General features: G+C 37.5%; 1 protein-coding gene across 1 annotated transcript in view; it reads right to left on the bottom strand.

Moving 5' to 3' along the window:
• Positions 1-619: 619 nt before the first annotated feature.
• Positions 620-24,413, bottom strand: part of LOC123517194 (transcriptional regulator ATRX-like) — a 166,385-nt gene continuing 142,591 nt past the window's right edge. Inside the window, 3 exon segments of the mRNA XM_045277199.1 lie at positions 620-1,277; positions 18,036-18,170; positions 20,254-20,439. Of these exon segments, the coding sequence (XP_045133134.1) occupies positions 1,242-1,277; positions 18,036-18,170; positions 20,254-20,439 (357 nt within the window). The 3' untranslated portion in view covers positions 620-1,241.

Below are 24,413 nucleotides of genomic sequence, written 5' to 3'. Positions count from 1 at the left end.
GAGAGAGAGAGGGGGGGAAGAGGAAAGGGATGAAGATCCGGGTAGGAAAAAAAATATCCCACCCCTACATGTAAGAGTACGAAATAAAGAGATGGATGGAAGATAAGAATAACAAAGGAGGGAACATATGGGTGGAAACTGCAATGTAGGCTATGTCAATGAGACTTTCTCTTATTCTGGATAGATAGCAGTGCAAAAGAACTTCAAGGACAACAAAGTCTATAGTTAGACCCAAGACAGAATGTGGAATCACTCAGCAGCAACCAAAACCAAATGTAAATGTGATGCTTTCGTAGGCGTCACTGTACATACGAGTATCTGCTACTTTGATGTTGTGATGCATTTGTAGGCTTCATCATACTGAAGGGGTTAATAAGAACTGTTTTGTGTAGATTATAGATTGATTTTTTTTCCCTCTGGGCAATATTCTCCTTTATTTGTACATTATAATACTGTGAAACACAAGTGCAACAGGAGGAGAGACACCAGAGGGAAAGGTTAAATCATATACACATAAGTTCCTCTTGGGTATGAAACACTGACTTGAACAGTGTGTTTACTGTCATCCTAGCTACAAGTAATTTATGGGCAACTGATCAGTATAGAACTCAAAGACAAATCTTAGTCAGATTATTTATTAACTATAACTGACAAAATAATCAGCCAAAATCAACAACAAAATAAAAGCAAATATAAAAGAAAAGAAAATAAACCTAACTTTGAGTACAAGAATCTTCCTACAATCTATGATATGAAAATAAATTTTTTTTCTGATTTCCATCAGTAAACGTCAAAAACTAAATTATATAAATACAAAATCATTTTGTGAATTACGTTAACTTAATACTTCAATTGATGAAGATTTTAACTTTAAATATTTTTTATACTTTTTTTTTTTACTTGTGAAGAAACACATTCCTTTATTTATTAATTTTTCATGACAAGATTTCAAGGTACAGTACTGCTGAATATAGAACCATTATCACAAGACATATGAAAATAAATATTTTCCTCTAAATTACCTTGGTGATTACAGCATATAAATAAGTTAAACACAGATTAAAACTAGATTTTATGAAAGAACGTTTGATGGAAAATTTTACTATTTCTTTTGCACCATAAATACACAAAAAATCCCACTACAATATACTTTACATGGAAAATAAAATGTCATATTAAAGTGAGAGGTTCCTTTGGGCTACAAAACTCCTTGGCATAGACCAGCCACCCAGACTAGTGCCTCAGTCAAGCAGGATAACATCATTTGATCCAGTTCTCTGAAAAAAAAAGAAAGGAAAAAAAGGAATGAAAAATCCAAATAAAAAACAGTGATGCTTACAAAACAAAGTCAAAGATTTCTGGGAGGATTACATAGCAATTGTTAAGCCAACAGGAAGACTATTAAACTTAAGGACCAGGAAAATATACTTATTTCAACTCAGAATTCTCAGAATGAAAGTGAAAGCACATTAAGATACACTGTACCATAACCTTTGCATATCAGTAGTACTGTCCCATTACAGTTATAAATTTTTTACATGTATTAAATATGCAATCAAAATATTTATGAATGAGGGATTGTCAAACATTTGAGGTATTGTTATGCACTGAGTGTAAATACAGGTTTTTCTAGTTGATAAGTTTGGATTTGTAAAAAATAAAAATAAATAAAATAGTGTTGGGATAAGTGCATTTAGTATCTGGGATGGTATGGGAGAGGGGCAGTCTTCTATATTACATTCACTTTGACTACATTCCTGGGGCTAGAAGGGTAGCAGGTGATTGGCTGCACCATTCTCTTGCTAGCACTTGTATCAGGCCACAATTGGCATGCTTTAGTGAGAAACGTTTCTATATTATGTGCCATAACTCACTTCATATATGGGATAGCCAGTTTTGGTCGTCACCATCTGAACCAGCAGTGCATGTAAAATCAAGATGTTTTGTAAAAGCTTGATGAAAACACAAAATAAACTAAACTAAAAATGGTAAAAATATTTTTATAACATTTTACTTATGCTAGCTATTTTTTAAGTTAATCATTGAATGCTGAAATATATAATTACATTAAATAAGAGAAATTAGAGTGAACACAAGTGTGATTAAAATGCAGTGAGTTATACAGCACATGATATAAAAACATTCTCAATCTTAGCATGCAAAATGTGACCTAACAGTGTATGCAAGTGGTGCAGCCACTCGACTGTCACCTTACAAATTTCACCTATGCCCCAGGAATATAGCTTAAGTGAACATAGTATAGGTACACATATACATAAACAATGCTTGGTGTGGTATCCTGCTGGCCAAGTTCTCTAATGTTACTTGCTCTATCTAAATTCTGGGAAACTTGGCAGTAATGTTGACAATATATCAAGAAAAAATTACATTCTTTCTCTTTCTTGAGTTATCTTAACTGTCAACCTCTGATAAACTCCAAAACTCAACTGGGAACTAGTGACAGTTTACTATTGGTAGTGGTGGTGATGCTTGTTTCTTTGCAATCTTTGTTTACAAGACTTTTTCTGCAAGGGAGGGCCATTAAAACTTTATTTCATTTTTTAAAGGGGATTGGTTGGGAGGGGAGGCATAACTCAAAGAAAGGACCTTCTTTAAAACTCAGATCCCACAATTATTCTCCGAATGATAACTCCACTGCTTAGACTATGCAATAAAAGTATTCCCTTTGTGTGTGTGTGTGTGTGTGTGTGTGTGTGTGTGTGTGTGTGTGTGTGTGTGTGTGTGTGTGTGTGTGTGTGTATTCACCTAGTTGTAATTTTACAGGGCCTAGGTATCATACTTGTGTGGCCCTGTCTCCATATCTACACACATCCAACTTTCCTTTAAAACTATGCACACTCCTTGCTGACACCACCTCCTCACTCAAACCATTCCACACCTCCACACATCTTTGTGGGAAACTATATTTTTTCACATCCTTCAAGCATATTCCCTTGGCTATCTTTTTACTATGCGATCTTGTAGTTCTACTTAAGTTTTCCTCTCTCAACATCATTTGCTCATTATCCACTTCATCCAGTCCATTCAGCAGTTTATAAACCTGTATTAAATCTCCTCTTTCTCTTCTTTGTTCCAAGATAGGCAAATTCATTTCTTTTAATCTCTCCTCATAGGTCATTTCTGCCAATTCCGGAACCATTTTTGTTGCCATTCTCTGCAATCTCTCCAACTTCCTTATATGCTTCTTTTTATAAGGGGACCAGACCACTCCAGCATATTCCAATCTTGGTCTAATTACAGTACTAATTAATTTCTTCATCATATCTTTATCCATATAATGGAAGGCTAATCCAATATTTTTTATCAAATTATGTTTCTCCAAACATCTTATCAATATGAGCCTCAAACTGCCCATGGTCTTGTATTATCACTCCCAAATCCTTTTCCTTTTCCACCTTTTTCAACACTACTTCTTCACCCATCTTATAAGACCCTCTTGGCCATCTTCCACTCTTTCCCATCTCCATCACATGACTTTTGCTCAGATTAAATTCCATTTGCCACCTCTTGCTCCACTCCCAAATCTTATCCAGGTCTGCCTGTAAAATTTCACAATCTTCTTCACTCTTCACACACCTACACAACTTCGCATCATCTGCAAAAAAATTAATATAACTGTCATTTATATATACCAGGAAAAGTATTGGTGCCAGCACTGAGCCTTGTGGGACTCCACTCTCCACCACCAACCAGTCCGACCTTGCATCCCTTATTACCGTTCTCATCTCCCTCCATCTCAAGTAGTTTTCCATCCACTTTAACACTTTTCCTTTCAGTCCTCCATAAATCTCTACTTTCCATAACAGTCTCTCGTGAGGTACCTTGTCAAAAGCTTTCTTTAAATCCAAATATACACAGTCCATCCATCCCTCTCTCTCCTGTATTTTGTCAACCACTCTTGAATAAAAGCTCAGTAGATTTGTTACACATGACCTCCCTTTCCTGAAGCCAAATTGATGATCCGATAATAACTTATGATCCTTCAGGAACCGACCACACTTGTTAGAGACACAGGTCTATAGTTAAGAGGCTCTTCCTTACTGCCTCCCTTATAAATGGGCACCACTTCAGCTCTCTCCCACTCTACTGGTACTTCCCCTGTTTCTAATGAGCACCTTATAATATCATATAATGGATCAATCAATTCTTCTCTACACTCCTTCAATAATTTTCCTGAAACTTCATCTGGTCCCATCGCTTTATCATCTTTAAGTTCCTCCAACATTTTATATAACTCCTTTTTAGGTATCTTAATGTCCTCCATGTGCACATTTCCTTGTACATTCTGTGGCTTTACAAACATTGTTTCTTTAGTAAATACTTGCTGAAACCTATTATTTAGCAATTCCGCTATATTCTTAGGGTCATCTACTATCCCTTGCTCTCCTTTTAATCTTTCAATGGACTCTCTCTTTTAAGTTTACCATTTATGAACCTGTAAAACAATTTTGGATGTTCCTTACTCTTGTCTACAATATCTTTTCAAATTTTCTTTCTTCCTCCTCCTTACCCTCACATACTCATTTCTTGCCACTCTATAATTCTCCTTATTTAGTATATTCCTGCTCTTTTCCATCTTTTCCAAGCCACATCTCTCTTTTCCTTAGCCTTAACACAAGTTGCATTAAACCAATCCTTTCTTCCTTCCTCTCTTGGTTTATACTTTGGTACAAATTTCATAACTCCTTCTTTATAATATTTCATAAAAATCTCATATTTCTTTTGCACTTCTCTGATTTGTAACATCTCCTCCCAATCTAATTTTCTGAAATAATTTTTCAAACTTTCTGTGTCCATCTTTCTATAATTCAATCTACCACTCCTGTATGTCTCGTCCTTCCTTCGCTGTGTTGTTGCTATCTGCATTTCCATAACCACATGATCACTCTTTCCCAAAGGACACTTGTATTGTATATCTCCACATAGGTACACTTCTCTTGTTAACACCAAATCCAGTCTAGCCGGTTCATCATCTCCTCTATATCTAGTATTTTCCTTCACCCTCTGTTCCATCATATTTTCCATCATTAGATTAAGAAATCTCTCTCCCATGCTTCTTCTCCAACACCACTTACTAGATTTTCCCAATCCACCTCCTTACAATTAAAATCTCCTACTAGTATCACCTTTCTTTTCCAGATAATACACTTTCCAAACTCTGTAAAGTATCCTTGATCATATTGTCATATTCCTTAATGTCCAAGAATTTGTTTTAGGAGGTACATAGGTCACCATGATTATTAATTCTTTTCCATCACTTTTTATCCTTATGCTTATCACTTCTGCGTTGTTCTTCCCATACCAAACCTTATCCACATTTATTTATTTCTTCGTCATAATCATAACTCCTCCTCCACCTTTACTCTCCTATCCTTTCTCCATATATTATATTTATTATCCAAATTTATCTTTGTTTTTCATGCAATTTTGTCTCAGTCAAACACACTATATCAGGCTTCTCCACTATCATATAGTCTTGCAATTCCAATCTACTTGACAGTATCCCATCTATATTAGTATACATTACGGTCCACCCACTGCTCCTCTAGGGGTTCCTCCGTATTCCTTCTTTCCACATACCACTTTCTGACTCTCTCCTATAACTCTCCAAAAAAACTTTTCTCTTTCCTCCTCAGACCGCTCATCATTTTTCCTTCTCGCCTCTTCCACCAATTCCTTATATCTTCTCCTCTCTTCCTCATTTCTATTCTTTCTCACAAACACCTCTTTACAACCTTCTATCTCTCTTAACTTTGATGTTCTATATAGGACATCCTCCGCAGATTGTTGTGACTTCAGTACTACTTTAATCGGTCTGTTCACTCCCTCCTTATACGGACCCAGTCTATGGATCTCTTCCACTTCTTCTTGTAGGTCTTTTTTCATCATCATTTAGATTTTTGAACAGATCTCTTACCGTTTTAATTCTTCCTTAATTCTCTTAGGCTTATATGTTATATTTTGTTCTTTCATCCCAAATATTAACACACTCTTCTTCTTTTCTGCTATTTCCCTTATCAATGTTTCCTTATTCTTCATTACATTAACCAGTTCCTTGGACCTTTCTTTTTTGTCTTCCTTCAACTGATCTTTAATTATTTCTTGTAATCCAACCATCTCTGCTTCCCTCGACTCAGTCCATTGTGTTTTCTTCAGTTCCCATTCCCTTTCAAGCCTTTCATTCTGCTCACTAATCATTTCCTTAAAGTCATCTTTCTCCTTTACTACTCTCCATTTTCTCCTCCAACCATCTCTTGTATTTTTCAACCTCCACTCTCAAGTGTGCATTCTCATCCACCAATCGTTTTACATTTTCCTCCAGTCTCTTAACTCTTTCCTTCAAAGCCTTGCGAATTCTCTATCCTGCTCCTCCTCACTCCTCTGAACTTTTAATTCCTTCACTAACTCCTCAAATCTCTTCTCCAACATCACCAATCTACCTTGCAATCTTGCCCCTGTTGAAGCTAGACTCATGCTTTGACTGGCCACTTTCGGCTTTGCTCCTGGGCCTCATCAACATATTTTGAATTTGGTAATTTATTCTTACCGGTCTATCCATTTTCCTTACTTTTCCTGGGAACATGTGGGTGTGTGGTCACTGGGGGCCAGGCCTGGTAGTTACGTGTGTGGTTGGATGCGTTGGCGGCTGCTATGGCTGGCCTTTGTGGGTTCCCGCTCTGTCGTTTGGAGTGTGGAGGTTCTCCCACCTCCGATCACTCCCATGTACACGCCACCAGGCTACGTTCACTCTGTACACTCGTTCACTCGCTCTGGTCGCCCCTCAATAGCAATAACTATTCTCACTCAAGCACATTGCATAGCGTGTGGAGTGTTATTTAGATGCCATTCATGCGCAGGAGGCACGTCTGTTCTCCACGGAGCGCGGTGTGTGTGTGTAATTCACTGTTTGATCTGCTGCAGTCTCTGGCGAGAAAGCCAGACGTTACCCTCCGGAACGAGCTCAGAGCTCATTATTTCCGATCTACGGATAGGCCTGAGACACACACCACACACACAAGGTATGTGTGTGTGTGTGTGTGTGTACCTAGTTGTAGTTTTACAGGGCCTGAGCTTTATGCTCTGTCCCCGTCTCCATATCTACATTTATCCAATCTTACTTTGTGTGTGTGTGTGTGTGTGTGTGTGTGTGTGTGTGTGTGTGTGTGTGTGTGTGTGTGTGTGTGTGTGTGTGTGTGTGTGTGTGTGTGTGTGTGTGTGTGTGTGTGCTGTGTGCTGTGATTTGATGTTTGTTGATTGTGTGTGTGTGTGTGTGTGTGTGTGTGTGTGTGTGTGTGTGTGTGTGTGTGTGTGTGTGTGTGTGTGTGTGTGTGTGTGTGTGTGTTGTGTGTGTGTATTTACATAGTTGTAGTTTTACAGGGCCTCTTTATGCTCATGCTCATCTCATATCTGCACTTATCCAATCTTACACTTTGTGTGTGTTGTGTTTGTGTGTGTGTGTGTGTGTGTGTGTGTGTGTGTGTGTGTGTGTGTGTGTGTGTGTGTGTGTGTGTAATTCACCATGGTCAGCCAGCCATTCCCATTACTGAGCGAGCTCAGAGCTCATAGACCAATCTTCAGGTAGGACTGAGATCACAGCACACTCGACAAACAGTGGAACCATGCGTGCTTTGGGATCCGAGATCTCAAGTGCACTTCAATCCTGTCCACTCCGTGTGTAGGTTGGGCTTTCTCACTGGGTAACTTTCCTAGCGGGTGGGCTTTGAGATATACCCAAAAGTATCCTTTAGCCCATAAATTCCGTGAAAAGCCCATATGGTATCTGGGAAAGCAAGGCCACAACCCCTCGAGTTACATTCCGTACCTACTTGCTGCTAGGTGAACGGGCTACACGTTAAGAGGCTTACCCATTTGCCTCACTTGCACCTGGGACTCAAACCCAGGCTTTCTTGGTTGTGAGCTGAGTGTACTAACCACTACATTACGTGATGCGTGTGTGTTTACCTATTTGTATTGTACATGGTTTGAGCGGGGCTCATAGTGTGCTGTCTCCATGTCTCCATTTATCCAATTTTTCTTTACAGTTATGGACACTATGTGCTGTAACAACTTCACCACTCATTCATTCCACTTTTCACCATTCTATGTGGAAAACTGTATTTTCCAATATCCTTCACGTACTGCCTCATCCTAATCTTCTTTTCATGTCCTCTTGTCCTTCTAGCTTCTGTCACCAGCACCAGGTCTTCCTTGTCTATTTTTTCAATGCCATTTACTATTTTATACAATGTTATAAGGTCTACTCGTTCTCTTCTATCTTGTAAGAATGGCAGTCTCATTTTCTTCAGCCGTTCTTCATGTGTTAGGTCCTTTACTTCCGCCACCATCTTTGTAGCTATCTTCTGAATCTGTTCTACTTTTTTTTATATATATATTTTTTAGAGCTCACTGATCACACCACTGCTGCATATTCCAGCTTGTGATGTATCATGCTCATGATAACTTTTTTCATCATATCTTTGTCCATGAATTGAAATGGCACTCTAATATAGTCAACATTTTATATGATAATCCAAATATCTTATTTTTTTCAGGGTTCAGATTTTCCTGTATAATCACTCCCGGCTCTTCATTATTTGTTCCTCACCCATCTAATAGTTTCATACCAGTCTTCTCTTACTCTTTCCTAATTCCATTATGTGACATTTCTTGGCACTGATTCCTAATTTCCACTTCTTACTCCACTTGTAGATTTTGTTTACATTTTCCTACAGAAGCACAGTCCTCTTGGGTTTTGATTACTCTTAGCAATTTTGCATCATCAGCAAACAAATTAATATAACTGTTTACCCTATTTTGTATGTCATTTACATATACCTGAAACACAATGGGGACTAACACTGACCCTTGTGGCACTCCGCTTGTTAACTTATCCCAAGATGAGTATGTATCTCTGATCACAGTTCTCATCTCTCTGTCCTTCCAATAATCCCTTATCCAATCTAACAAAGTTCCTCTCAGTCCTCCTATGCTCTCTAACTTCCAAAGTAGTCTGGCATGAGACTTTATCAAAAGCCTTTTTTATGTCCAGGTACACTATGTCCATCCATCCATCTCTGCTTTCTAGTCCTTCTACAACTCTTGAATAGAAACTTAATAAATTTGACACACATGACTGTCCTGTCCTGAACCTAAAGTGTCCATTTGATATAACTTGTTCTTCTTCCAGATATTTAACCCATTTTCTTTGATAATTATTTCACATATCTTCCCCACAACACTTGTGACACCAGTCTGTAATTTAATAGCTCAGTTGACTTTCCTCCTTTGAATATTGGGATTATGTTGGCTCTCTTCCATTCTAGTGGTACTCTCCCTTCTTTTAATGAACTTTAACCATTTCTCAAACTGGATCTAACATCTGCTCTTTACATTTTTTTGAGTACCCAACCTGATACACAATCTGACCCCATTGGTTTTCTGACATCCAAATGATCTAATAATCTTCTAATATCCTCTTTATGCACTATGATTTCCTGCAATTCTCGGCAATGCAATGTCCTATTTGGTTGTACAAATTCCTCTTCTTCGGTGAACACAATTTCATTCATTATTTTACTCATTTCCTTTGCTGTTTGGTGTGTCTTCCCTCCTTTAATTATTTTTTCTATTGTTTCCATATTCTTTATCTTACCATTTATAAATTTGTAGAAAAGCTTGGGTTCATCTTTGCTTTTTCGTACCACATTTTTCTGAAAGTTTCTTTCTTCCTCTCTCCTTACTCTAATATATTATCTTTTCACATCCTTATACTGCTGTCTGTTATTTTCATTTGTCTGCTTTTTTAATTTCTTCCAAGCTTTATCTTTTGCCTTTTTAGCTTCTATACATCTGACATTGTACCAGGCATGTATACTTTTCTTTACTATATAGATAGGTCCATATTTCCTCACTCCTTCGTATGTTCCTGTAGGAATATTTAATATTTCCCCCTGTACTGTCCTTCCGTTCATAATGCTCCTCCTATCGATATCAGCAAAAAATTTTCTTAACTTTTCAAAAGCTGCTCTTGCATAATTCAACCTCTCTTATTTGTAGTCTTCTCTGTATCTTATTTAATCCTCTTCCTGCATTTCCAACTCTAATGTTACATGATCATGTCTTCCCATTTGACTAAGGTATTGTATGCTGGGAGGGGGCTCTGGCTTCTTTGTGAATACTAGGTCAAGCAACGATGGTTCTTCTTACCCCCTGTATCGTGTGGATTCTTTCACCCACTGATCCATTGTATTTTACCATAGTCAACTCTAACACCTCACTCCATTTTCCAGCCTTACTCATTACTTCCATCTCTCTCCAGTTTACTCTTTAATAGTTAAAGTCTCCTAATAGTATTCTTCCATCTCTTCTTATCATATTATCTAGGCACTTAATCACCTCTCTTACCATATCCTTATGTTCCTCAGTTTTTCATGTATTTGTGTTGGGTGGCACATACATAACTATGATTTTCCTGTTTTGATTGTTACTCCCACTATACCATCACCATATTGCACTTCCTCCACACATATATTATCATGAACCATTATCAGCACTCTTCCCCCTTTTCCCTTCCTGTCTCTTCTCCAGCATCATATCACTCTTCTTGAAAGCTAACATGGATCTCCTCTTTTATTTTTGTTTCTACTATGCACATTTCATCTGGCCTTTATTCTTTCAATTAATCTCTAACCTCCAACAATCTGGATAACAACCCATCTATATTAGTATGTCACTCTTAATTTCTTGCCTCTTCCATGACCTCCTCCTTCCAAAGATACCATTTCTTTAGTCTCATATCTAGAACCCTGCAGTAGAAATTTTTTCCCAATCTTCATCCTTTTCTCGTTTTTTTCCTTAGCTTAATTTCTTAGCACTTTCTCCTCCTTCTCTTCCAGGTTCATATCTCTTTTTATCCATATATCCTTAAATTCAGTATCATCAGCCAGCTTCTCTTTTCTTGTCATAATTTCCTCCATCGTCACCTGAGATCTCGTTCTCACTTTCATTGTCTCTTACCCTCTTCACTAAATATTCCCAACCTAATCACTTCCTCCACTCCTTTGGCCAACTCCTGTGTGCCATTATAGACCTGTTTGATAATAGTTTTGGACAATTCTCTCTCTTCTCGCTCTCACGAACTTGTTTGAAATTTTTTTTCTTCATCCCAAACATTAAGATACATTTTCTCTTAACCACCGTATCCCTCACTAGATCTTCTTAATTACTTGTATAACAGAGTGTCCTTTGTCTTTTCCTGAATTTGCTTCCTTTCTACCACTGAAAATTTAACTTTTTTTTTTCCTCTTCCTGTTCCTGCTTCTATGCATTTTGTAATTTCTCTAATTTGCTTTCACACATTCCATTCTCTACTTTATCCTCCGCATCCTGTATTTTTCCTGTAGGGAGCTCCTTAAGGAGTCTTCGTAGTCACAGTACATTGTTATGTTTATTTATATCCTGCACCTCCTTCATCTCTTGATTTATTTCTTTTACTTTCTCACATTCCTCTAATCTTATTTTTAGTTCAGTGTTTTCTTTTATCAACTTGTCTTGTTTTTCCATAATATTTGATATCACTTTCTTCATGTATCTTATCTCCCTCTCCATGTTTATCAACTTCTTCATACTACCTCTTTCCTCTCTAAATCCAGAAAAATCCTTGTCCATATTATCATCACTTAGTCTCTTCAGGCCAATTGGTGTTTTGATAAACTTATGGTTTTCAAAATATGGTGTTTGTTTTGATCCCGTATATTTGGCAGAGCCACCTAGCTCTGCCTCTCTCCATTTTTCCATTCTATATGGTATCCAAATCTTATTAATTTGAGACAGGAGAACCCTATGGCCCCCTCTTACCCCTGTACATATGTGTGTGTGTGTGTGTGTGTGTGTGTGTGTGTGTGTGTGTGTGTGTGTGTGTGTGTGTGTGTGTGTGTGTGTGTGTGTGTGTGTATTCACCTAACTGTAATTTTTACAGGGCCTGGGTGTTATACTTGTATGGCCCCGTCTCCATATCTACACACATCCAACTTTCTTTTAAAACTATGCACACTCCTCGCTGACACCATCTCCTCACTCAAACTATTCCACATCTCCACACATATCTGTGGGAAACTATGTTTCTTCACATCTTTCAAGCATATTCCCTTGGCTATCTTTTTAGTATGCGATCTCGTAGTTCTATTTAAATTTTCCTCTCTCAACATCATTTGCTCATTATCCACTTCATCCAAACCGCTCAACAGTTTATAAACCTGTATTAAATCTCCTCTTTCTCTTCTTTGTTCCAAGGTAAGCAAATTAATTTCTTTTAATCTCTCCTCATAGGTCATTTCTGCCAATTCCGGAACCATTTTTGTTGCCATTCTCTGCAATCTCTCCAACTTCCTTATATGCTTCTTTTATAAAGGGACCACACCACCCCAGCATATTCCAATCTTGGTCTAATTACAGTACTAATTAATTTCTTCATCATATCTTTATCCATATAATGAAAGGCTAATCCAATATTTCTAATCAAATTATATATTTCTCCAAACATCTTGTCAATATGAGCCTCAAACTGCCCATGGTCTTGTATTATCACTCCCAAATCCTTTTCCTTTTCCACCTTTTTCAACACTACTCCTTCACCCATCTTATATGACCCTCTTGGCCGTCTTCCACTCTTCCCCATCTCCATTACATGACTTTTGCTCAGATTAAATTCCATCTCCCACCTCTTGCTCCACTCCCAAATCCTATCCAGATCTGCCTGTAAAATTTCACAATCTTCTTCACTCTTCACACACCTACACAACTTCGCATCATCCGCAAACAAATTAATATAACTGTTTACTCCTCTGGCATATCATTAATATAGACAAGGAAAAGTATTGGTGCCAGCACTGAACCTTGTGGGACTCCACTCTCCACCACCAACCAGTCCGACTTTGCATCCCTTATTACCGTTCTCATCTCCTCCATCTCAAGTAGTTTTCCATCCATTTTAACACTTTTCCTTCAGTCCTCCATAAATCTCTAATTTCCATAGCAGTCTCATGTGAGGTACCTTGTCAAAAGCTTTTTAAATCCAAATATACACAGTCCATCCATCCCTCTCTCTCTTGTATTTTGTCAACCACTCTTGAATAAAAGCTCAGTAGATTTGTTACACATGACCTCCCTTTCCTAAAGCCAAATTGATGATCCGATAATAACTTATGATCCTCCAGGAACCGTATCCAATATTTCTTTATCACCCTCTCACAAATCTTACCGACCACACTTGTTAAAGACACAGGTCTATAGTTAAGAGGCTCTTCCTTACTGCCTCCCTTATAAATGGGCACCACTTCAGCTCTTTTCCACTCTACCGGTACTTCCCCGGTTTCTAATGAGCACCTTATAATATCATATAATGGATCTATCAATTCTTCTCTACATTCCTTCAATAATTTTCCTGAAACTTCATCTGGTCCCATCGCTTTATCATCTTTAAGTTCCTCCAACATTTTATATAACTCCTTTTTAGGTATCTTAATGTCATCCATGTGCACATTTCCTTCTACATTCTGAGGCTTTACAAACATTGTTTCTTTAGTAAATACTTGTTGAAACCTATTATTTAGCAATTCCGCGATATTCTTAGGGTCATCTACTATCCCTTGCTCTCCTTTTAATCTTTCAATGGACTCTCTCTTTTTAAGTTTACCATTTATGAACCTGTAAAACAATTTTGGATGTTCCTTACTCTTGTCTACAATATCTTTTCAAATTTTCTTTCTTCCTCCCTCCTTACCCTCACATACTCATTTCTTGCCACTCTATAATTCTCCTTATTTAGTATATTCCTGTTCTTTTCCATCTTTTCCAAGCCACATCTCTTTTCTTTAGCCTTAACACAAGTTGCATTAAACCAATCCTTTCTTCCTTCCTCTCTCGGTTTATACTTTGGTACAAATTTCATAACTCCTTCTTTATAATATTTCATAAAAATCTCATTTTTTTTGCACTTCTCTGATTTGTAACATCTGCTCCCAATCTAATGTTCTAAAATAATTTTTCAAATTTTGTGTCCATCTTTCTATAATTCAATCTACCACTCCTGTATGTCTCATCTCTCCTTCGCTGTGTTATTGCCATCTGCATTTCCATAACCACATGATCACTCTTCCCCAATGGACATTTATATTGTATATCCCCACATAGGTACACTTCTCGTGTTAACACCAAATCCAGTCTAGCCGGTTCATCATCTCCTCTATATCTAGTATTTTCTTTCACCCTCTGTTCCATCATATTTTCCATCATTAGATTAAGGAATCTCTCTCCCCATGCTTCCTCTCCAACACCACTTACTAGATTTTCCCAATCCACTTCTTTACAATTAAAATCTCCTACTAGTATCACCTTTCTTTTTCCAGTTAATACACTTTCCAAACTCTGTAAAGTATCCTTGATCATATTGTCGTATTCCCTTAATGTCCAAGAATTTGTTTTAGGAGGTACATAGGTCACCATGATTATTAATTCTTTTCCATCATCTTTTAACCTTATGCTTATCACTTCTGCGTTGTTCTTCCCATACCAAACCTTATCCACATTTATCTCCTTCTTCGTCATAATCATAACTCCTCCTCCACCTTTACCCTCTCTATCCTTTCTCCATATATTATATTTATTATCCAAATTTACCTTTGTTTTTTCATGTAATTTTGTCTCAGTCAAACACACTATATCAGGCTTCTCCACCATCATATAGTCTTGCAATTCCAATCTACTTGACAGTATCCCATCTATATTAGTATACATTACGGTCCACCTACTGCTCCCTCTAGGGGTTCCTCCGCATTCCTTCTTTCCACATACCATTTTCTGACTCTCCTATAACTCTCCAAAAAAACTTTTCTTTTTCCTCTTCAGACCGTTCATCATTTTTCCTTCTTGCCTCCTCCAACTATTCATTATATCTTCTCCTCTCTTCCTCATTTCTATTTTTCCTTACGTACACCTCTTTCCAACCTTCTACCTCTCTTAATTTTGATGTTTTATATAAAATGTCCTCTGCAGATTGTTGTGACTTCAATACTACTTTAATCGGTCTCCTTACTCCCTCCTTATACGGACCCAGTCTATGGATCTCTTCCACTTCTTCTTGTAGGTCTTTTTTTCATCATCATTTAGTTTTTTGAACAGATCTCTTACCGTTTTAAATTTTTCTTTAATTATCTTAGGCTTATATGTTATATTTTGTTCTTTCATCCCAAATATTAACACACTCTTCTTCTTTTCTGCTATTTCTCTTATCAATGTTTCCTTATTCTTCATAACATTCCTTAGACCTTTCTTTTTTGTCTTCATTCAACTGATCTTTAATTATTTCTTGTAATCCAACCATCTCAGCTTCCCTCGGCTCAGTCCATTGTGTTTTCTTCAGTTCCCACTCCCTTTTAAACCTCTCACTTTGCTCACTGATCATTTCCTTAAAGTCATCTTTCTCCTTTACAACTTTCTCCATTTTCTCCTCCAACCGTCTCTTATATTTTTCAACCTCCACTCTCAAGTGTGCATTCTCATCCACCAATCGTTCTTCATTTTCCTCCAGTCTCTTGACTCTTTCCTTCAAAGCCTTGTGGAATTCTCTATCATGCTCCTCCTCACTCCTCTGAACTTTTAATTCCTTCACCAACTCCTCAAAATTTTTCTCTAACATTACCAATCTACCTTGCATTGTTGCCCCTGTTGAAGATGGACTCATATTTTGAATGGCTACTTTTGGTTTTGCTCCCTGGGCCTCATCGGCATATTTTGAATTTGGTAACTTATTTCTTACAGGTCTATCCATTTCATTTCACTCTTCCTGGGAGGGTGTGGGTGTGTGGTGGGTTGCACTGGTGGCCAGGCCTGTGGTGTGTTGAGCTCTGTGTGTGTGTGTGTGTGTGTGTGTGTGTGTGTGTGTGTGTGTGTGTGTGTGTGTGTGTGTGTGTGTGTGTGTGTGTGTGTGTGTGTGTGTGTGTGTGTGTGTGTGTGTGTGTGTGTGTGTGTGTGTGTGTGTGTGTGTGTGTGTGTGTGTGTGTGTGTGTGTGTGTGTGTGTGTGTGTGTGTGTGTGTGTGTGTGTGTGTGTGTGTGTGTGTGTGTGTGTGTGTGTGTGTGTGTGTGTGTGTGTGTGTGTGTGTGTGTTGTGTGTGTGTGTGTGATTGTGTGTGTGTGTGTGTGTGTGTGACAAGACCTGAGACAGTCTGTTATGCATCAAAACATAAATACTAAGTACTGCATTAAAAATGAATAATGGTTTGCATTTGCTTATTACACAGGGAGTAACAAGTATCTACAAACACTACTAGAGGTGAAAGTACAAGTTATTCTTAGAAGAAAATGTTCTATACACATATAGATTTAGAGGTTTTGTTTAGCTGTGAGGTGAAATTTGAGTGTGGTCAGAGGAGATACAATGGAAGACCCATTAAGCTGTTTTATGTTGAGAAATACCACATCAACATCCTGCACTTTACAGAATGTGTGGCATTATAATTTCTTTTTATTTATTTTATTTACTTTTTTATTTCAAATCTTATAGTACAATGTATTCACAGTGACTGTCTTGGTGTGACACTGAAAGTGGCTTATTAGTTGTTAGCCTCATTCCTTCCCTCTCCCTGCCCGAGCAGGCCAGGTGTCACATAACTTGTCATTTTATTTGTCATTAATTACAACCATGCTAACGTCCGTCAATCACTTGACCATCAATAATACTTGTCTTGGTATGGAATAATGCAATAACTCAAAACTTGTAGAAATGATGACTGAATAATTCACAATTTCACCATCGGACAATGAACTTCAACAAATTATTATTTTTATAAGTTTTGGGATATTACAGTATCACATAATTAGATGAATAGCATTGATGGACAGGTGAATGGGTGAAATTAATGGCAAATTAAATAATAGGCTATGTGACACTTTGCCTACCAGGGCAGGGTAGGAAAAGGATTAAGGCTGGCAGCTAATAAACGGATTCATTTCATCCCAAAACAGTGACAGTGAATACATTCAGTGTACTTACTGCATGATTTTGAAAGAAAAACACTCATGGTAAGGTGGAGTATGTTGACATGGTGTTTCTACAATATAAAACTGCCATCCAGCCGATACCTTGTATCTGTCAACCCACCACCCTCAAATTCTACCCCCACAGATAAAAAACCTCAAAATACATGGGTGTATAGAACATTTTCTACTTACAATAACTTGTACTTTCACATCTAGTAGTATCCACAGAAACTTGTGTCACAATCTATTTAATTTACTAACATCAAATAAACATTTACAACTGAATTCTGTTTAGTCAGCCATTCAAGACACAAAACTACACAAACTATCCAGTGACATGAGTTTCATCACATTTGCAGCAATCACATATATTTCTTGCAATCTTGTTAATTTCAAAGAATACTGTGCCAAATTAAGAAACAGTACCCTGTGATTGCTTTAGATGATCAAATCTCAACACCATTTTTTTTTTTTATCTTGAATGTAACTATCTGCATAGAATAATTAGAAAACCATTATTTGTATTCAATTTAAATACAGTTATCTATGTAAGATGTCAAGTTATCCTTGTCTGATATGTCAAATGGCTATAGCAATACTGGATGGTGATGTATTTTAATTAACTGGGTACTTTTTCTCCAGCTGATCCCCCTAAATTTTAATTGGTAATCATAATACTAAGTGGATCACTGATGTAAAACAAAGTTATATATATATATATATATATATATATATATATATATATATATATATATATATATATATATATATATATATATATATATATATACACACACACACATACACACATACACAAAGAAAAAATATCTCCTTTCCTATCTTTAAATATTTTCTCTTACCAAATCCACTTCAAGATGTTCTATGGTAATTAATCACATTTTAGTCCAAAAATAATATAGTAATGTACTATGAAATGATATTCTGTTGCTCAAAACACAAAAGCAGAAAGAATTTAAACCTTTTCTTGAGAATTTTCTGAACTTGATATAGTTGATCTCCCAACTGATGAACTAGATGGCCGCTCTACATAATTTGCAGTTGCTGAACTGATGCCACTGCTTGCCGGTTGTCCACGGAGGAGACCAGCTGTCAGCTGAAGGTTAGGTAAAAAAATTAATTGCTAAAAAAAATATTTTTAGGAAAGATTTCAAGAAGTAATTTTACAGAAATACTTTTTAGTTTATTTTGCTCAGTTGTTAATAAAGAAAAAGCAAAAGTAATAGAAGAGAAAATCTATAATCCTTATACACACACACACACACACACACACACACACACACACACACACACACACACACACACACACACACACACACACACACACACACACACACACACACACACACACACACACACACCGGCCCGGTAGCTCAGTGGTTAGAGCGCTGGCTTCACAAGCCAGATGACCAGGGTTCGATTCCCCGGCCGGGTGGAGATATTTGGGTGTCTCCTTTCACGTGTAGCCCCTGTTCACCTAGCAGTGAGTAGGTACGGGATGTAAATCGAGGAGTTGTGACCTTGTGGTCCCGGTGTGTGGTGTGTGCCTGGTCTCAGGCCTATCCGAAGATCGGAAACAATGAACTCTGAGCTCGTTCCGTAGGGTAACGTCTGGCTGTCTCGTCAGAGACTGCAGCAGATCAAGCAGTGAATTACACACACACACACACACATATATATATATATATATATATATATATATATATATATATATATATATATATTTTATAGTGAGTATATAAATCAATGAATAAAAATAAATAAAATTCTTGGCCCTCTCATTCCTTAACCCCTAAAGGACAGGGATGTTCCTTGCAGTTGTCAGTCCCAACTAGTCTAATTTTGACAATTCTGAAAAAGTAAGTCACTTTCCAAAACCCCTTTTTCAATTCTGCTTTCATCTATTCATGAAAATGTAACAGCATCACACATCAGTCCTTTCTCTTCAATTTTCCATAAACCTGAACTCCCTTGGTGATGTGATGAGCAACAGTAACTTTCTGCCCCTTTCCAGCTTGCGTTCAAATGGTTGTGTGCCATGTGGCAGCCTGGTTAGAGCCCCGCAACAGCACCTGAAAGTCTCCTTTATCTGCTTTACTCATCACTATAGGTCACTCACTCAAATGAATGGATAAATCTATTATTATGACTAACTAGCATTGCTGTCTGTCACTCACAACATGCAAGAGAAAATATGATCATTAATTAAAGTTGGCAGGATGTGCATAAACGAAACACAGTCTATAAGTGTTTTTATTTTTCTCCAATGAAACCACTTTCGAGACTTTTTGGACCATATTTGCCCTATGTGGAGTGGAAGTCATTAGTCACTTATCCTTGAATAAAGACGGAGATGAAGAGGAATGATTAGGTACTTTCTCCTGTGGCTACTACTATGATTCGTATTAAACTGAGACTCAGAGGGAGATGTTACAGTGGGGGAAGGATATTCACAGACCAAAAAACATTCTATAGTCTTCCAAATCTAAAAGCGGCAGGTCTCCTTGGCAGGCCTTCCACTGCCATGTGTGACCTGGCTCTCATTTATCATTCTCACCCTCTCTCTCTCTCTCTCTCTCTCTCTCTCTCTCTCTCTCTCTCTCTCTTTTCACCACCATGACAATTTATGGGCTAAAGAGGGTACTGTTTTTCACGGAATTTATGGGTACCTCCTATCTCAAAGCCCACCCGCTAGGAAACCGTTGCCCCGAGTAAGGAAGCCCAACCTACACTCGGACCGTGGACAGGATTCGAACTCGTGCGCTTGGAGACCCCTCTGACCCCAAAGCACGAATGACCTATTTTTTTTTAGATGTTCATTCGTATTGTATTTGGAACACAGTTGTTGCACCATTTGTCTTACTAAGGACTATGGTGAACTTTGAATAAAGATTATAACGTTTTCACAGCAACACTGTTACACAGGGCTGCCGGTATTTGTTATTGTGATATGCATATCGTAAGCGTGGAATGTTAATTATTCTCTTAATTAATTTCTTTTAATATTTACTAGTTCTTGTAGACTTGGCAGAGCTGGAAGGCCTACTATCCCCTAGGAGCCCAGCCAGAAAGCCGCATTTAGATTTGGAAGACTATAGTGGAAATCTGAAATTTACCCCACAAAATGCAGGTCAACTATAGATGCCAACAGCCCTCTAAGGGTTAAATAGTTAACTTACCAGATTGGCTGTTGATAACTGATTCCGTTGTGCAGTTCCTTGGTCAATATGAGTAATTACTTGATTTTCTCGCTGAATATTTTCCTCAAGTAACCTCAACTGCTGTTCTAGCATTGGAAGCATTTCTGGATGATTACCAAATGGAAGTAGTTTCCTCTGCTCTGGGGCAATCATGGGATTCTTAAGCTGCAAAAATTGCAAATTTTATTAAACAATCAATTTACAAAACTTAACCTCCTATATTCAAACCAAATTTTAAATCTATCAAGACAAAAATACCAAACTGATACACTCTATTGAGAGGAGTAGTCAAGACAACACACACTCACATTCACAACCACACCCACAAGCAATCCTTCATACCACTAGCCTCTTGACCCTTATGGAAGAAAGAAGACAGATCCTCATTAACAACATAACTCTTTCTAACTTAGTTTATATCATCTTGATCCCAAAACTTGCCCAAAGTACAAATGTTTCTTTTAAAGAAAATCAATTTATTTAATCAATAAAGATCTGATTCTTCTTGTTTTATGTTCATAATGGCATAAAATAAGATTTCAGTGTTCTAGAAAGCCTGATATACTTAAAAGAAAATTTCAAGGACAGTTGTCTATACACATCATCTTGTTTACCTCTTATGATAATGACAAGACAATTAAAACATTTATCCTAAACGCATAAACACATGTGTGTTGGATTACTAGCTTTCCTCTAATGGAAAGGTAAGATCACAACTCCTTGCTCTACCTTCCATACCTATTCACTGCCAAGTGAACTAAGGATATAGCATTTGGATTTGAACCTAGAACCTAAGCATGCCAGTCATACACGCACACATCCAAATTTGAAAGGCCACAGGGTAATAGAGAGACAGTCTATATGAAAGAGATTAAAGTAACCAAGCTTGAAATAAAAGAGTTAATGAAGGAACTGGATGAAGAGAAGGCAATGAGACTGGATGAAGTCTCAGGCAGAATACTGAAAGAATGTAGGGAAGAACTAGCAACTCCTATATACATCATAAAATGCTCAATAGAAAATGGAACAGTACCAGTAAAATGGAAAAGAGCTGAGGTGGTTCCCATATATAAGAGCAGAAGGAAGGAAAAACCTTTAAATTACAGACCGGTATCACTAACTAATGTAATATGCAAGATGTGTGAAAGAATAATAAAGAAACAATGGATCAAGTTCCTAGAAGACAACAAATTAATATCAAATAGCCAATTTGGTTTTAGAAATAGATGGTCGTGTGTTACTAATTTATTGAGTTTCTATTCTAGAATAGTTGATAGAATACAAGAGAGAGAGATGGGTTGACTGTATTTATTTGGATTTAAAAAAGGCGTTTGACAAAGTGCCACATGCAAGATTACTATGGAAGTGTAGAGGAGAAAAGTGGCTTAAAAGGAAGCACATTGAGATGGATAGAAAATTATTTGAGGGTGAGAGAAATAAGGACGGTAGTTAAAGATAAGAAGTTCAAGTGGAGAGCAGTAGAAAGCGGAGTGCCACAGGGGTCAGTATTGGCACCAATACTTTTCCTCATTCATATTAACGACATGCCAGCTGTGAACAGCTACATAAATATGTTTGCATATGATAAAAAAAAACTGTGCAGAGTTATAAAGCAAAAAGAGGATTGTGAAATACTGCAAGAAGACCTAAATAAGATCTGGGAATGGAGTAAAAAGTGGGAAATGGAATTCAATGTGAACAAAACCCATGTCATGGAAATGGGAAAGAGTGAAAGACGACCCGTGGGAATCTATAAGATGGGAGATGGAGTAGAACTGGAGAAAGTAAAAAAAGGAAAAGGACTTAGGAGTGACGAAGGAAGAAAACAATCAACTGGTAAGCCATATTGATAGAATTTTTAGAGAAACATATAATTTGCTAAGAAATATTGGAGTAGCATTTCACTACATGGACAAAGAAATAATGAAGAAATTGATAAGTACTATAATAAGACCCAGATTGGAATATGCAGGAGTAGTGTGGACCCTTCATAAAAAGAAACACATAAGGAAGTTGGAGAGACTACAAAAAATGGCTACAAGAATGGTTCCAGAATTTGAAGGGATGACATATGAGGAGAGACTAAAGGCTATGGATCTACCAACCCTGGAACAAAGAAGGGAAAGAGGAGACCTGATACAAGTTTATAAATTGATCAACGGAATGGACCAAGTGGATAATGAGAAACTGATCCTGAGAGAAGAATATGACATCCAAAGCACAAGATTGCATAGTAAAAAGCTGAGAAAAGGAAGATGTCTAAGAGATATTAAAAAATATAGTTTCCCGCAGAGATGTATTGAGACGTGGAACAGTTTAAATGAAGAAGTAGTGTCTGCAACGAGTGTGCATACTTTTAAAGTAAGATTGGATAAGTGTAAATATGGAGACAGGGCCACACGAGCATAAAGCCCAGGCCCTGTAAAACTACAACTAGGTAAATACAACTAGGTAAATACACACACACACACACACACACACACACACACACACACACACACACAAAGCTGAGAAAAGGAAGATGTCTGAGAGATGTTAAAAAATATAGTTTCCCGCAAAGATGTATTGAGACGTGGAACTGTTTAAATGAAGAAGTAGTGTCTGCAACGAGTGTGCATACTTTTAAAGTAAGATTGGATAAATGTAGATATGGAGACGGGGCCACACGAGCATAAAGCTCAGGCCCTGTAAAACTACTACTAGGTAAATACAACTAGGTAAATACACTACAGGGAAAATGTTAAATATTACTACAGAAATATAATGAAGGAGTGAAGAAATATGTACCTATCTATAAAGTACAGAAAAGTGTATATGCTTGGTGCAATGCCAGATGTATAGAAGCTAAAAGGGAAAAAGACAAAGCTTGGAAGAAACTCATAAAACAGAGAAATGAAAACAACAGACAGCAATATGGCTGTTAGATCCAATTTGGGAAATCGTTACAAGTTCATTAAAAGAAGGAAGGTACCACTAGAATGGAAGAGAGCCAATGTAATTTCAATATTCAAAGGAGGAATGCCAACTGAGCCATTAAATTACTGACCGGTGTCTCTTACAAGTGTTGTGGGGAAGATATGTGAAAAATGGGTTAAATATCTGGAAGAACAGGTTATATAGAATAGACAATTTGAGTTCAGGACACGAAGGTCATGTGTGTCGAACTTATTAAGTTTCTATTCAAGAATAATAGAAGGACTGGAGAGCAGAGATGGATAGGTGGACACGGTATACCTGGAAATAAAAAAGGTTTTTAATAAAGTTCCTCATGGCAGAATACTTTGGAAGTTAGAGAGCATAGGAAGACTAAGGCCGCTTTCACACCAAGGTGGCACGTTGCATGTGGTAAGTGGCAAGCCACATGAAAATGAACATCCAGAAACATATGAAACCCTTCACACCGAAGTGACATAGCATGTCGCATGTGCCACGCCACTCGGGGATCAGACTCGCCCGTTATTTTTGAATGTGCAACTTGTCACTCAGGACTGTGATGCCAAATTTTAATGGAACTTTCACTTCAAAAGTTATTACTAGACAAAGTACTATTACTTTTCTTCTTTTTATTTTAATAACAAAATATACAATAATAAGAAAACTTTTAGATGTATGGCACATGTTGATTAGTTTTCAAGAGACTAGACAGATTTGCACAAACACATGTGACAACACTGCCTGTGAGAGGGACACGTAGCCGTGTAGGACACAGTTGTCTTTTTATTGTCAGTTGTCTTTCGTGCGTGCTCTCGTGCACAACTATGAATGTGCCTCTTCCAGACAATGAACTATTTAACATGAAATACCAGATAGCAAAAATTTCTTTACACATTTGGTACAAAAGCTGGAACTTAACTTTATTGAGCTCTAGTTGCTTTCCAACTACATAAACACTTTGAGCTTCTATATTATCTTTAAGATACGGATGTATCCAGATTTCTTCTTTGCTTTTCTTCTGCAGGCGACTATAATACCAATCAAAGCAACAATAACCTTCTCATCCAATCATGCCATCTTGGGCACTGTGAATTGAACTGCCACCCTGAGACACGTGGCAATGTGCTACTTTGGTCTGAAATCACCGTGCCACTCGTCACTTGCCACTTGCTACATGGCATTTGCCATGTGCAACGTGCTATCTT

The sequence above is a fragment of the Portunus trituberculatus genome, chromosome 41, assembly GCF_017591435.1.
Source record: "Portunus trituberculatus isolate SZX2019 chromosome 41, ASM1759143v1, whole genome shotgun sequence".
NCBI lineage: Eukaryota > Metazoa > Arthropoda > Malacostraca > Decapoda > Portunidae > Portunus > Portunus trituberculatus.
The sequence above is the reverse complement of the archived record's forward strand: the minus strand, read 5'-3'. Positions and strand labels throughout refer to the sequence as shown.